Raw genomic sequence first — 14,611 nt, 5'->3', positions numbered from 1 at the left:
GAGCGCTAGACTGCAGCTACGAGACCGGGTGCCGGTCAACTGTGGCATCCACATCATACAGTCACAGCAAGGTGTAAACGGTCACACATAGAGTCGGCGGTGAGGGTAGAACGACATCACATTTCAGACATATTCAACGTTCAACGCTCGTCGTTGGGGGCCGGTCCAGTAAGTACTTGGTGTACCGTCAGCACCGTCTATTATACGCTTGTCTATTCTCCGGCAAAGCCCACATTTGTGATAAAGATAAGTGGAAGGGTATGTGTTATAACGTGTGAGTAAGGATTCAAGAAGCGAAGAGAATGAGTGGCTCGTAGTAGGAACAGGGGAGATGAATTATGAATCTGCGTATTCTGCGATCCTCAGGGAGATATCAGATGTAGGTATCTTTGAGTAGTTCGCGCTGACGTCCCGGCGGTCCCGCCAGGCCGCCATGGCTCGTCTGGCGTACTGTACCGACGTGGACCGGTCCGTGGTCCTCTCCAGTCTGGAGCGGCGCGGCTGGACCGCCGTCGGACCAGAGGACGACTGGAACTTCTACTGGTACGTGCTGGAACTTTCACTGGTACGTGAACGACATCACCTTCCGTTCATATACAAAGGCACAACTGCAGACGATACGGTGCACGTTGAGAAATAAAGAGTGCAGTGAATATACCTGACGAGAGAGCGAGAGAGAAAGGGAAAGAGAGAGAGAGAGAGAGAGAGAGAGAGAGAGAGAGAGAGAGAGAGAGAGAGAGAGAAAGAGAGAGAGAGAGAGAGGAAAGACAGAGGAGCGGCTGTATGATCCCCTCATTTCGTCCTCAGGGCCTCGACAAACACCACCCGCAGTCTATTCAGCGTCGACAGTGGTTACCGTATGGGAGATCACCAGTGAGTATTTGACCAAACACTGGCGTGGGAAATGAGAGAGTCGCCCAATCATCCCACACCGTTTAGCCATAATGTTACTTAAAGCCATAAGCAAAGTTAAATTTATTAAATTTTCTGCGAGGATAACGTTATAGCCGAAAATGATTCGCCTCAATGATAGAGGCAGGGCAACGCAATCCTGTCCCACAGTGTGTGGTCTTTTTAAGTACCTATGTGTTTTTGACGTTCGTATACGTCCGTATATGTACATATACCTGCATTGTTTGATGAATGACATGCTTTATTTACAGTCATAAACGTAACCAGTATTTGTATCATTTTAACAATGTTATTTAAAAATAATCGACCTGGTTGATCAATTAGGTATCGGCACCAAATTAACTTACAATGTTTACGTTTGTCCATAGGATGATAAACCACTTTCCGACCCACTACGAGATCACCCGTAAGGACCTGATGGTGAAAAACGTCAAACGCTACCGCAAAGAGCTGGAGAGGGACGGAAACCCGCTGGGAGAACGAAACGAACAGGTCAGGTCGGATGACAGTCAAACACACGCTGGTCGTAACTCAGCTTGCCTTAACACGCGCAGTGGAAGGGTTGCGAGTACTACGCCCAGTGGAAGGGGGGGGGGGCGGATGTCGCCCCCCCCCCCTAAGATCTCAGCTCCCACTGGAGCTAGAAAGACGAAATTTGGAGGGTAGGTGGGGGCCCAGGGGAACTCTGTTGTGTGTGAATTTCATGACCCTAGGTCAATATCTTCAAGGTCAAATGAGGTCAAAAGTGGTCAAATCTGCCATATTAGCGACTTTTTTGCGTTTACACGCCGATAACTCAAAAAGTTACCGGCCGATTTTCTTTTTTCTTCCACTATACGAAAGAACATACATTTGTGAGTATGTATGGTGAATTTCTTGTTAATCCAACAATAAATATGGCAGTTAGAAGCCTGCTAAGCGTAAGATGTCGCCGGCTGAAGCGGGATCGGCGGACGCGGGAAACGCGGCAATCACAATTTTGTGTTTACACACTCATAACTCAAGTTGTTACCGGCCGATTTTCAAAATTCTTTGACCATAAGATTGCCTGTACATTTCTTAGTCTTCTCACAAAATTTGACGCTAATCGAATATAATCAGCGGTAAGGAGCGCGATGTAAAGACGGAACCGTCCCGCCCCGGCACAGTCTACAATTCAGGCGGCGCGTAACGGCTAGCGCCGGCCGCCGCGGCGGCAGGATGTTTGACTTTACACCGCTATTACTAGAAAAGTTGTGACCCGATTTTTTTATTTCTTGCACGAGAAGATCCACAGTTCAATTCTGGACAGGTAGCCAAAATTTCACATTAATATCATGTTTGCGGCGCGAGTTATTGGCGAAAAACAGGAGGGGTGGGCGAAATCCCCCCCCCCCCTTCCACTGCGCGTGTTAAATAAGCTCACATTGTCCTAAATTAGATAAAACGTTATAATAAAACGATATTGTTGCATATTATAAAAACACTATTTACAAGAAGCGGTACTTCTCAGAAACACTGACAATCGTCCGGCGTTGTGTGCACGTTGCGTCCCTCAGGGTCGCTACGTGCACCTGGACTTTATCCCGGTGACGTTCATGCTGCCGGCCGACTACAACCTGCTGGTCGAGGAGTTCCGCAAGAGTCCCAACAGCACATGGATCCTCAAACCGGCCGGCAAGAGCCAGGGCGTTGGCATCTTCCTCGTCAACCGGCTGGCGCAGATCAAAAAGTGGTCCCGCGACTCAAAGACGCCGTTTAACCCGGCGCTCGTGAAGGATACATACGTCATCTCCAGGTCAGAATAGGAACGGGTTTTTCGGCATATGTATTCCGAAGAAATAAATGAGTATTTTAAATGGTGCCACTGATTGAATTACGCTTCTTGTATAGCTATTTATGATGTCTTACACGATGACCATGCCGGTAATAGGTGAGTGGAGAATAAGCGAGAATTACATATGTTTTATGTTTCGCGAATCATTTACAGATACATCGACAACCCTCTGCTGATTGGTGGCAAGAAGTTTGACCTGCGCATTTACGTTTTGGTTACCTCGTTCCGACCGCTCAAGGTCTACCTCTTCAAGATGGGATTTTGTCGCTTCTGCACCATCAAGTATGACCTCAACACTCAGGAACTGGATAACATGTTTGTTCATCTCACCAACGTCTCGATACAAAAGCGCGGGGTAGGTATGAACACCTCGGTAGCACTTTGTTTCGCTATGGGTGTAGGTAAATGTCTTACCAAACATTTCGTTCAGCTTTTTGGTCTGAAGACTGAAGTTGTCATTCAAATGGCCGATTTGCTGCCTTCGATACAGAATGCTGTCAGGCTTACCAGGACCATGCCACTACACATTTCCCTACATCTTCATTCCCAGGCCGAGTACAATTCGATCCACGGCGGTAAGTGGTCCATGGAGAACCTGCAACTGTTCCTGGAAGGAACTCGCGGCCGGAAAGTCACCGACAAGCTGTTCAGCGACATCAACTGGCTGCTGGTGCACTCGCTGAAGGCCGTGGCGCCAGTCATGGTCAGCGACCGACACTGCTTCGAGTGCTACGGATACGACATCATCGTCGACCAGAACCTCAAGCCCTGGCTCATTGAGGTATGTGACAAGCAGTGTGCCATTGATTCGGGTAAATTCTCGATTATTTGAACACATTCAGGTGTGACTCATTTTGTGAGTCTCTTAGCATTTTAAATCGTGACAGCCCAAAGTTTTTGGAAGGCAGCGTTTGGCGCCTCCCGTAATTTGTGCATCGATTCGTTTGTAGTCTGACGTAGCCTTCCGTTCTAATGTCTAGCAATAGTCAAAGATAACAGTGAGTGAGCCAATTTGCTGACCACCTTCCCTTCACAGGTGAACGCCTCACCGTCTCTGTCCTCCACCACGGCCAACGACCGGATCATGAAACAGGCGCTGATCGACAACATCATCAAGGTCGTACTGCCGCCCGACGGAATACCAGAGTGAGTGTGTGCGGACAGAGATGAATTACGCAAGGAAATGTAAAATAGATCCGATTCGGTAAAACTTGATGCTTTATATTTATCATCTATAAAACCATGCTTATCAAACTATTCGTCACACTGCGTGCTTTGATTTGCCTTGACCTTTCCAAAATGGTACTGAGACGTAAAACATCGTGAAAACGATTAACACATATTCCGTAGCCAATGTAGCCACTATCACGTTTTCGTTCCTCCGTATCCAGCGTGCACTGGAACAAGGTGCCGCCGTCGGAGAACCTGACCGACTTCGAGCTGCTCCTGGACGAGGAGATAGCTGCGCAGCTGGAGAACGCCAGGGACCGCGGACAGGCCTCCAACCTGCCCCGCTGGCGCTGAACTACGGTCACTGTGACTGCCCGGGACAGCTGGAGAACGCCAGGGACCGAGGACAGGCGTCCAACCTACCCCGCTGGCGCTGAGGATCGCGGACAGGCCTCCAACCTACCCCGCTGGCGCTGAGGACCGCGGACAGGCGTCCAACCTGCCCCGCTGGCGCTGAGGACCGAGGACAGGCGTCCAACCTGCCCCGCTGGCGCTGAGTCTGTGACCCGGGCTGGGGACAGCAGAGGCTGTCTGGGACAGCGGACAGGCGTCCAATCTACCCCGCTGGCGATAAAGCACCTGAACAATGGGAGAGAGGCCAGCACAGCTATGTAACTTCCACCGAATCAGGACATAAAAAATGTTTGTATAATATACGCTTATCAAATGACCAAGAGTGTACACCTTTCGTTCAGGAGTTAACCAATCCACGATAGACTCGGGCAGTCAGGCTACGAGACAGTCCCAGCAGCGGCACTGAGCAGACCCAGGGTGGCTCTGACTGACAGAAGCAGTGCCCAGTGGAAACACAAGCACGGAGAATAGCCCAGACAACAACGGTGAAAACACTATCACAGGGGAGCCAGGAGGCGGCAGTAACCAGTAACCACAGCCCGCCATGGGAACCAGCACAGAGGGCGGTCAGTGACAATGAAAACCCATAACACGAGGTGACACCGTTAGGCGTTGGCGCGTATGTTAGAGCGGCAAGGCACTAGGGCTAATTAGTCAACACCATACGAGGGGGTATCGAAAAGTTCTGATCATCGCATAGAAGATATAGACGGATTTTGATGATTTTTGCTTTGTATTATATTTGGTTCTCAAGAACAATGTTCCCGCAAAGAAAATCCTGAGAAGTGGTTTTATCTTATGTAGGAGAGACTTCGAAGTAAAAAAAAGATGAATATTGGGCCCATTGATGAACGAACCGTCATCCAACTAATGCATTTGAAACGGTATCACACTGAGAAAATACATCAAGAACGTGAAATAAGTCTATGGCGAGGAAAGCCCATCTCATGCACTTACCGAAAATGAAGAAATATTTCAACTTGGTTGCATGGCCTTTGCAAGGGAGTCAAGAAGTGAGTGACTTCCAGTGGCTGACAAGCTGGTGACTGTGAAGGAAGTGGAGGACCTCATCCTTTCAGATCGTCGTGTGACCTTTCAGATGATCGTGCAACAGAAAGGTCTCAATGCTGGCAGTGCCAGAAAATATTATCAGCGAAGAACTACAGACGATAAAGGAGTCAGCCCGCTTAAAAGTTCGTGTGTCTACTTTGTTCAAGAGAAAAATGCGTCTTGGCCTTTGGAAACGAAAACTAGACATTTTTTTAGGAAATTGAAGACATCTTTGATCATTTGATGACTTGTGACGAATGCTGGGTCTATGTATATGATCCAGAGACAAAAAGATGATCAAGAAGTTGAAGCACGGCACATCTGTCCTTCTTAACCCGCGCACCGACGGGGGGGGGCGGATATCCGCCCCCCCCCCCCTGAGGTTTTTCGCGAATAGCGGGAAAACCGCGGCGCGTAGCGCCGCGAAATTTGGTATGACTATACCTTCCTCAATTTTACACATGGTGTGCAAATTTGAACCTCCTACCTTTTAAGGTCAGGTCACCAGGTCACTTTGAATGACCCAACCTCAAGTCACTTTTTTGCAACTTCGTCACCGTGCCAGAGCTACAGTAGATGTCGGAGACCTTTGAAAGTCGCAGGATGTTATTAGGTCATTAGTAGCTACAATTTGTATATCTCGGAATTTTGATATCGGTGACCTAAGGTCAGGTCAATTTCGCGACCTCCCCATTATAAGTCAATGGGGGAAAAATCAACTCCCTGTTTTTACCAATAAAACGGGTCGGAATGGCCCCATATACCATACATGACTTTATATACGATCAACCTTCACTACCTTGAGGTCTGTTTTGCTGTTGGGCAGCTGTGAGGTCATGTGACGTCATCAAAGGTCACCAAAGGTTTTTGGCCAATAACTCCGTACAGGAACAAGATACAGCCGCGTGGATGGTCTCATTGTGTTCAGCTCGTCAAGACGCATCGAATGATATACATGATGACCTCGAGGTCACGTGACCTGAGGTCAACCTTTGACCCTGACCTTTCGAGGTCAACATATATATCATTCGATGCGGATTGACGAGAGGATCACGATGATGCCCTTAGTTTGTTCCTATCTTGACTAGTTCGAAAGTTATTCGAGAAAAACTCTCAATATCTAGCGCCGCCATTTTGACTTTTTCGACCCCTGTGACGTCATCTTTGACCTGACCTGAAAATGACCTTAGTAAAAATTGTAGATCTTGACCGTGCGTATCCGATGCCGTTTACCGCTTGTCGCTATCTTGCTTCGTTCTCGAGATCTCAGGGGGGGCGGTCATCCGCCCCCCCCGTCGGTGCGAAGTTGGCGCAGACCCCCGTCGGTGCGCGGGTTAAAAGGCGAAGATGCAGAAATCGATATGGAAGGTCAATGCTATCAGTGTTCTGGATCTGGTGTAGGATAGTCATTACCGACTGTCTTGATGATGGCCGGATAATGATAAGCACGCACTACTGCAGACTTTTGAAGAAGTTGCAGGATGGCCTCAAGCAGAATCGCCGCAAAAAAGCCCAAGAAAGATGTTTTATCCGCACCGACAGCGCCCCCGCCCATTCGTCCTCAGCTGCGATTGAAGAAACAACAGGATGTGGACATTAAATCCTACCGCATCTAACAAATTCACCTCACCGAGTATTAACTGACTCTTGATTGTTACGGGAGATGAAGAATCCACAGCATGGCCGGTGATTTAAGGACAGAAATGACGTCATTGATGAGGTGAAGCAGTGATTTACGGGACAGTGCGAAGGTCATACAATGACCAACTGAGGCAGTTCAAGAAACGATGCAATAAGTTTGAGGTCGTGTGTGGTGACTTGTGAAGGAGTAATGAACATCATGTAAAGAAATCAAATTTCTATCACATCTTATTCATGGTGATGATCAGAACTTTTCGATACCCCCTCGTATGTCGGTGGCATAGCTATAACAAACGACTTCAGCCGGTAGGTGCCTGTAACAGCGGTCGCCTGTTAGATGCTGCACCCCACGGCGCAAGAAGTTCCTCCTCCGCTCAACAAATGTCTTTGTTATAGCGCCTGTATCATGCTGTGCCGCAATGCACAGTAGTTACTAGTTGCCTCCTCCGCTCAACAGATGTCTCTGTGTTATAGCGCCTGCACCATGCTGTGCCGCACGGCGCAAGAAGTTCCTCCTCCGCTCAACAGATGTCTCTGTATTATAGCGCCTGCGTCATGCTGTGCCGCAGTGCTCAATAGTCGCCTCCTTCGCTCAACAGATGTCTCTGTGATATAGCGCCTGCACCATGCTGCACCGCACGGCTCAAGAAGTTCCTCCTCCGCTCAACAGATGTCTCTGTATTATAGCGCCTGCATCATGCTGTGCCGCAACGCCCAGCAGTTTAAACGATCAGCGGCCAGACGTTCCAGCTATAATGGAAACCTATTGAAAGCAGCACCATGTAGCAGCGTGAATTCGACGCGCTTTTCTCCCCATGAGATGTCCTCGTTACGTTAATTATTGACTTTTCCTACCGGGCCGTTTGACTGTGGTGCTTCAAAGACCCTCGACAGTCAAATTAATTCAGCCATTAGTGCCTTTCGTTATTAGTGAATGAGAATGAAAACTTTCTCGTTCAAAACCTCGTGCACCTGCTCTCGCGCCGTGACAATGGGTTATGGACGTGCACTTTTTTAATTCAGGAGCACCGATAAAATCAAAAGCATACGAGGGAGCTGTTCCACCACCACCTACCAATCGGCTATGAAAAGTAAAACTTTCCGCGTCAATCACTGCATGGTGCATGTTGAAGGCTGTCACGGATCACATCGATTTTAGCGGCACCCAGAAAGTCTGGCTGCAAGGTCGCCCCAGTGGCGCCTCCCCCCCCCCCCCCCACCTGGACCACGGACCGTGGGGGGAGCCGTGACGCTGGCCGCGGCCGTGGCGTAAGGCCGGTCGCGGCGTAACGGCGCAAACACGGCCGCCGAGCCGCGATCGTTACTGGCCGTCACCCCGGAGCGCGGCAATGTTACGGCGCGTCGCTGCGGCGACCCGGGCCGCGGCAGCGGCGGGCTGCGGGCGCCAGTGACCCGTGCCGACTGTGACCCGCGCCGTCTGCCGTTCAGAGTTCGCTCCTCTCGGCTCGGAGACCATGGGCGCCCCCGCGGTGTGTGCCGCCCTCGGCACGGCGGTGGTGCTTCTACTGGGGATAAACCACGACTTCGCTGCCGCTCAGACGACTACCGTTGCCGCTGGGACTACAGGTAAGAGTACGACCCGTGCGAGGAAACGGCCGGGATCAGTACTGAACCGGTAGGGCCTCGGAGCCCGCCAAGTTGCGAGGAAGCTGAACGGTTAGAGCGGTAGACAAGAATGGCGAACTTTACATGGCAACTAGGAGTAATGGCAAAGCAATTGTTACGAAAACGACCCACGTTTTTCTAAACGGCTCATCTGCTTGAAGGGCGAATAATTGTTTACTTTGAAATTTACGTTTTTCAGTTTTACGTATTTTTTAACTGCGCTTAGCGACTTATGTATGTTTAAATATGCTCATATTTCAAGCTGAAGCGAATGAAGCCAGCAAAGCTCAAACCGCAATAACTTGAAAGTCGCCCGTTTGCCGTGAGACTAACTAGACCTGCGTGTCATGCGTATTCCGACTTCCACAGCGGCGGCTCCGCTATGGATTATGGTTCCCATGGAGATCAAGGTGGCCGTGACCTACGACCCGACGTGGATGACGGACAAGGAGTCTGCCCAGTTCCAGCAGCTCGCTGCCGACACAGTCGCCGCTGTAAGTCAGGCACTTCTGACCGCGAGTGGTGCACCGACCCACCCAGATCTGGGGCCGAGAACAGTTTGGTTGGGTCAAGATATTTGGTTTCAGTTTCACGGGATAGTTTTGGTTTCGGGGCACCTGGACTATTTGCTAGAAGCGCTTACCTATGTAAAAATAATATGTGGTTATTCATGATTACCTATTAGGGGTTATATTTACCTGAGGGATACACGATTACCAAAGATTTTCGTGTCGGGTGAGCGGTGTATCTAACCAAGAAAAAACGGGTGCGTTCTGCACGGTGCTTAAAGTCTGACTGAGTGTGGTGTGGGTACGGTCTGTGGGGCAGCCCCTGTGCCCCAGTCTGACCGGGCGGGCTGCTTCCTCTGCCGCAGATCACCCCGCTGATCGATGCCGAGTTCGGCGACCAGCACGTGCTCTCTGCAGTGGACGGCTATGGCGACTACCTCGACAGAATCAAAATATTTCTCAACTGCACACTCAAGACGACGGCGACCACAGAGAGTGAGCTGGACCTCGACCTAATCGACACCAAGCTCAAAGAGGTTATCCGACTTTTGAAATCAGTCGGCGAGTACCAGGTCAACGGCGGGAGCGTCAACACGGACGACTACGTAGTAGTCGAGCCGTTCACCATTACGACAGGTATGGTCGAATATGAGGTTATACTTAAATACTTATCAATTGGAGGATGACAAAATGTGTCCTGAAGACTCGTACCTTACTCACCAGCTCATAGCATGTAACTAGCTCATACCTGAGGCTGAGTGTCCTGGTAAAATGAATTCATGCAACACCCATGGCACCGGTGTATGCAGGTCAAAGTATAGCTGGGCGTTCTTATCTAGCCACCACATATCTAATAAATAGTAGTCCTAATCGTAAAGGATTTGAATAGGTCAATGATGGCTCTGGTTGACTATTCGCAGTGGCGCAAACAACAGTGCGTGAAAAGCGTTCAACGACAGCCATGAACGCAACGACGGTGACTGAGAGCGCGAGTGCCGTTACTGAGAGCGCTACGACAGCCGCCGCCGAGAGCGCTACGACAGCTGCCGCCGAGAGCGCTACGACAGCTGCCGAGAGCGCTACGACAGCTGCCGAGAGCGCTACGACAGCTGCCGAGAGCGCTACGACAGCTGCCGAGAGCGCTACGACAGCTGCCGCCGAGAGCGCTACGACAGCTGCCGAGAGCGCTACGACAGCTGCCGAGAGCGCTACGACAGTTGCCGAGAGCGCTACGAGTACGACAGCCGCCGCCCAGACTTCAACGACGGCCGCCGAGTCTTCAACGACAGCCGCCGGGTCTTCAGCGACAGACGCTGAGAACGCTACGACAACCGCCGGGAACGCTACGACAGCCGCTGAGAACGCTACGACGAGCGACGCCGCGACGGCAGCGAACACGACGGCGCCAGAGACCAACGCGACGACCGAGGCGGCAAACATGACAACAGTGTCGACGACAACGCAGCCGACAACTACAGGTGAGACAGGGCTACCGGGAGGCGGACATGAAGGGGCGAGGTTTTATGGTAAAGGCGAGAAGCTGGTGGGAAGGGGAGATAGGGAGCTAGATGGGAACGGAGATGAAGGAATGTGAGGGAGATATTAACAATGAGCAGCGGATATTGAGAGGAAAGAGGAAGAAAGGATGAAATAGTAATCTATGTAGTTTCGTCATAATTGTGACCGCAGCTAACAGGGAACCGGTCACATTGTTAGCTGTAGGCGGCGTCTGAACGGGACAGTGGGTGACGGGTGCTCCGTTCGACAGAGGCGCCTCCGCCCGTGTCGGCCAAGCTCAGCTGTATGGTGAGGATCACCAGCATCAGCTATCAGGACTGGATGGCGCTACCCTTCACCAACCAGTACAGCGATCTGGCTAACGCCGTGGAGCAAGTGGTGAGCGCCCGTCCTGCGCTGAGGGCTGTGCAGACCCGTCCCGCGGCACAACTCTGTCGTTGAGCTCCCCATTGGATGGTCCGGCCGGGGTGGTTACACTGTATGGTGCAATGGTGCATCCCGTTGTTGTGTTTTATACGCCTCTGACGGCTCCGTGTGGCGGTACACAGACCCGTGATTCCCTGTGTGCCCCTCTGACAGATCCACTGTTAGCAAACAGACCCGGTCTACCCTCTCTACACCTCTCTGACAGCCCCGGGTGCCGGTGCCGGCAGTCGCAGCCGGTGCTGGTCGACAAGTTCGGTGACGACTTCCGCAGCGTGGCCGTGACCGGCTTCCGCTCTGGCTCGGTGCTGGTCGACATGGAGGTGGTGGTGATGACCGACAAGACACGCGCCGAGGACGTGGACGCCAAGACGCTCTCCGAGGAGACCACCGTCGCGCTGCAGAACCTCATGGAGGAGGGCGACTTCATCTTCGACCCGAGCGCCGTGGAGACCAGCGAGGAGATCGAGGTCATCGAGCCGACCACCTCACCGGCCCCGACCGGTCAGTATAGGGTGCACCCACCACCTCCAGCTTCTGTCTCCGTCACTGCAGTTTTCAGTAGATTATTTGTGACAAGTGAACAGTGTGATCGTGGCTGTGGGGCTCTTCATGTTATCTGCGCTGTCTGCCTTTCGTCAGCTCGACCACTCGCCTTAGCGTGTCCCGTCGGAAGGTGTGACCATATGACCCGTTACCTATTCCCGGAGCAGGTGATGACGATGACCTCTGACCGCCCCGCCCGTCGCCAGAGGACCCGTACCGACACACCATCATGCGGTTTGAGATGCGCGCGCCGTTCGCTAACTGGACGGACGATCTGAACGACACCGATTCCGAGGCGTTCGCCAATATGGAACAGGAGGTCCAAGCTGGCGTAAGTAGACACGCAAAACTAGCTTGATATCATCGCAAGAAATGAAAAACGTGAAAAGGCGTAAAAGACGCAAAGGCATCAGTATCTAAGTATTTTTTGCCATAAATTTAACAACAGTTATAAGCGGCACTTGGCATGGCATTTCTTCCGGTTTGTGTTGTCGCGTCACCGTGTCGGTCGCGCCTCTACCCCTAACCCAGCCTAATCCTCCCGATCTCCCCATCACAGGTGGAACTGATGCTCAGCAAGAAGTATCCGAAGGGCGAGTGGAACGTCAGCTCCTACATCCTCTGGATGAGCAACGCCACCGAAGACGTGGAGGACGATACCACCGAGCCGCAGGGCGTCAAGATCAACTTCGTCGTCACCGTGGAGCCTCAGATGACCAACACGTCCAAGATCGTCCAGGAGCTGGCCAGGAGCTTCGTCTTCTTCAACAAGCTGGGCACGCTTCAGATAGCACCCGATTCAGTCTACTTCAAAGGCGAGTCACGCCAGCTAGGCGGTAGAGTGGGCGATCCAAGGTGATCTCCAATGAGGTGGAACTCCGGACCGGCCGCACTCTATAGGGTCCGGGGAGTCCCGAGGCATAAATAACAGATTCATCCCTATATGACGTTATCCATCCTCGTTCTTCAAGGCCTCTAACTTGAAGTGTTTATCATAGCAGCACCGACATCTTGTGGCTGTATCTGCCTACTTGACAGCCGCGCTCCACCAATGTAACTCACCCGACCACCTCCCGTAGCAAAGACCTGACCTCGGGGTAATTTGACCCACCCTATTCTCATAGCACAGGTAATTGACTTACCATTTCCCCTTATCGCAGGAAACTGGCCCCCTTCATTCCAATACCGCAGGCAACTGATACGCCCTAACCCTATGTCGCAGATCTGACCACGTACGCTCCCGGCATGGGCGTGGTCATCATGGATGCAGACTACCTGCGTGCGCTCAGGAAGACCCAATGTGAGTACGGCCAGTCGCCTCAATGGCTATGCCATCAACGCCCAGGATAAGAATCCTTAGAGCTATAATTCAAAATCCTTAGTCAGATACGTCGAAATTTCAGTATACCGAATAAGGGTGCGTTTTGAGCCACCCCAGTCATCAGCCTGTTGCCTACATATCGACACCTTTTTTTAAACCCCAATCTGCTCTCCCGTGAATTTCCGGGAGGCACGAAAGATCTCCTTTTAAAAGTGTCCAATCGTCCGATCCTGATCAAATATGTGTGTTCGTAGGCCTGTTCTGGTATTGCTTTATCTGCCAAGACAGACAAACTTGAGAAAAATCGAGTGATTGTACCTTTTTTGAAGGTCTCTAACCAACTTGTCTGAAATTCACCGGAGAACAAATGTGGGGTTTAAAAAAGGTGTCGATATGTGCGATGGATTTACCCAATGCAAGGACTGGCTGACTTTGGTAGCGTTTTTCCGGCAGACAACGGCTCTTTTGTGGGCGACTTCACCACCCAGCCGCCGACACTGCAGCCCGTCATCAAACGGCACAAGGGCTTCGTGCTCGGAATCGCCGTGCCGGCCTTTATCGGTGAGTATTCGAAAATAATGTCAGCTCTCATCGACCATTAGATATGTCGCCAGGTAGTATCACTTTTATTGTTCTGTTGTTTTCACCCTTTCCTTCACTTTGTTACGCTCACGAGGGCACCCAGCCCACTGACTGCTCCCCTGTGTCTCACTCCAGGCATGATCGCCGCCATCGGCCTGCTGCTGATCTGCACCACCATCGCAGGAGCCAAGAAGAGCGACGATTAAAGGCGCCATGGACATGTCCCAAAGCGAGGGTGACCTGACCTGACCAGCGCCTGAGGGTACTAATGTTCAGAGCGCGTCTCTTACGGTCGGTTACTATCGGCTCAAGAGTTTTACAGACGCTCCGGTTTGCCGTTACTGTGTGATATGGATATAAGAATCGGCTTACTTGGTGTTGCGACATATCGAAGTGCATTTCAAAATGGAACGCCCAATTTATTCGATATGAACAGTTCTCGAATGTAAAGCAGAGGTAGAATAGTTCCAGTCAGCTTAAGAAGCATTGTGATATTCAGAAGAAAGTTTCGTATACGTTTAGCAAACTTAACATTGCTTCGCCTCGCAGATGTAGCGGTGCGAATAGGGTGAGATACCCCACTCACCCCACGCGGATTCCTTCTGGATATTTTTATGTCAGTCAGACACGCAAGTATCCGAATTCGGCGGTAATGATACAGTTACAAAACCATGACATCTGGCCTGTCTTACAGGTGACTCGTAACCTCAGAGGACGTTAGGCCGTAAAGAAGGCAGTTAGTTGCGCGTGTCGATGCGGTGTTAAGTTTCGTTCGTTTACGATGTGCGGATGTCTGCGTAGCGTTGCCTGGCCCGGGCACTAGTTGAGCTCAAGGCAAAGCTGTCGAGTCCCAGGGCCTATACAAGAGGGTCTCGCCACTTTGGTTTGCAGTTCAGACAATCAGTCCCGCGTCTATTCGAAGAGAAAGCTATTATCTGCTGTATAGGCGCCCAACAACGCTTTGTATTATTTTAACATTTTTCTCTGTTTTCATCTGACGAATACAGCGTGCATTACAAAAAGTTTTTTTCAAGGATATCTTACGAATGCTACCAAGTGGCACGCGATTGAAGACAGATAACT

General features: G+C 51.0%; 2 protein-coding genes across 3 annotated transcripts; both read left to right on the top strand.

Moving 5' to 3' along the window:
* The first annotated feature begins 391 nt into the window (after positions 1-391).
* On the top strand, positions 392-4,623 carry LOC122393499 (probable tubulin polyglutamylase TTLL1). Of its 2 annotated transcripts, XM_043389570.1 has the most exons (8): positions 392-543; positions 808-873; positions 1,281-1,404; positions 2,451-2,689; positions 2,882-3,083; positions 3,279-3,509; positions 3,765-3,874; positions 4,120-4,623. In XM_043389570.1, exons 1-8 carry the CDS (start codon positions 434-436, stop codon positions 4,250-4,252), a joined length of 1,215 nt encoding a protein of 404 aa, XP_043245505.1. In that variant the 5' UTR covers positions 392-433; the 3' UTR covers positions 4,253-4,623. The 2 variants fall into 2 exon arrangements, with proteins under 2 accessions (XP_043245505.1, XP_043245495.1); XM_043389560.1 differs by having other exon boundaries at positions 2,882-3,509.
* A 3,763-nt stretch (positions 4,624-8,386) lies between these two features.
* Positions 8,387-14,545, top strand: LOC122394562 (mucin-17-like). The gene is made up of 11 exons (XM_043391531.1): positions 8,387-8,590; positions 8,999-9,123; positions 9,504-9,774; positions 10,059-10,616; positions 10,907-11,034; positions 11,310-11,583; positions 11,832-11,956; positions 12,185-12,440; positions 12,848-12,925; positions 13,400-13,507; positions 13,664-14,545. The coding sequence occupies exons 1-11, from the start codon at positions 8,479-8,481 to the stop codon at positions 13,732-13,734; spliced, it is 2,106 nt and encodes a 701-aa protein (XP_043247466.1). The 5' UTR covers positions 8,387-8,478; the 3' UTR covers positions 13,735-14,545.
* Positions 14,546-14,611: the final 66 nt, after the last annotated feature.

Source organism: Amphibalanus amphitrite, unplaced genomic scaffold, assembly GCF_019059575.1.
Source record: "Amphibalanus amphitrite isolate SeventyFive unplaced genomic scaffold, NRLGWU_Aamphi_draft 000025F_arrow, whole genome shotgun sequence".
In the NCBI taxonomy this organism is placed as follows: Eukaryota; Metazoa; Arthropoda; class Thecostraca; order Balanomorpha; family Balanidae; genus Amphibalanus; species Amphibalanus amphitrite.
This window is presented reverse-complemented; position numbering and strand designations above follow the sequence as displayed.

Coding starts and splice junctions, on each gene's coding strand:
- LOC122393499 (XM_043389560.1), top strand. CDS start 434: ATGGCTCGTCTGGCGTACTGTACCGACGTGGACCGGTCCGTGGTCCTC. Junction 3,510..3,764: donor TCAAGCCCTGGCTCATTGAG/GTATGTGACAAG, acceptor TTCCCTTCACAG/GTGAACGCCTCACCGTCTCT. Junction 3,875..4,119: donor CCGCCCGACGGAATACCAGA/GTGAGTGTGTGC, acceptor CTCCGTATCCAG/CGTGCACTGGAACAAGGTGC.
- LOC122394562 (XM_043391531.1), top strand. CDS start 8,479: ATGGGCGCCCCCGCGGTGTGTGCCGCCCTCGGCACGGCGGTGGTGCTT. Junction 11,584..11,831: donor CACCTCACCGGCCCCGACCG/GTCAGTATAGGG, acceptor GCCCGTCGCCAG/AGGACCCGTACCGACACACC. Junction 12,441..12,847: donor CGATTCAGTCTACTTCAAAG/GCGAGTCACGCC, acceptor CCTATGTCGCAG/ATCTGACCACGTACGCTCCC.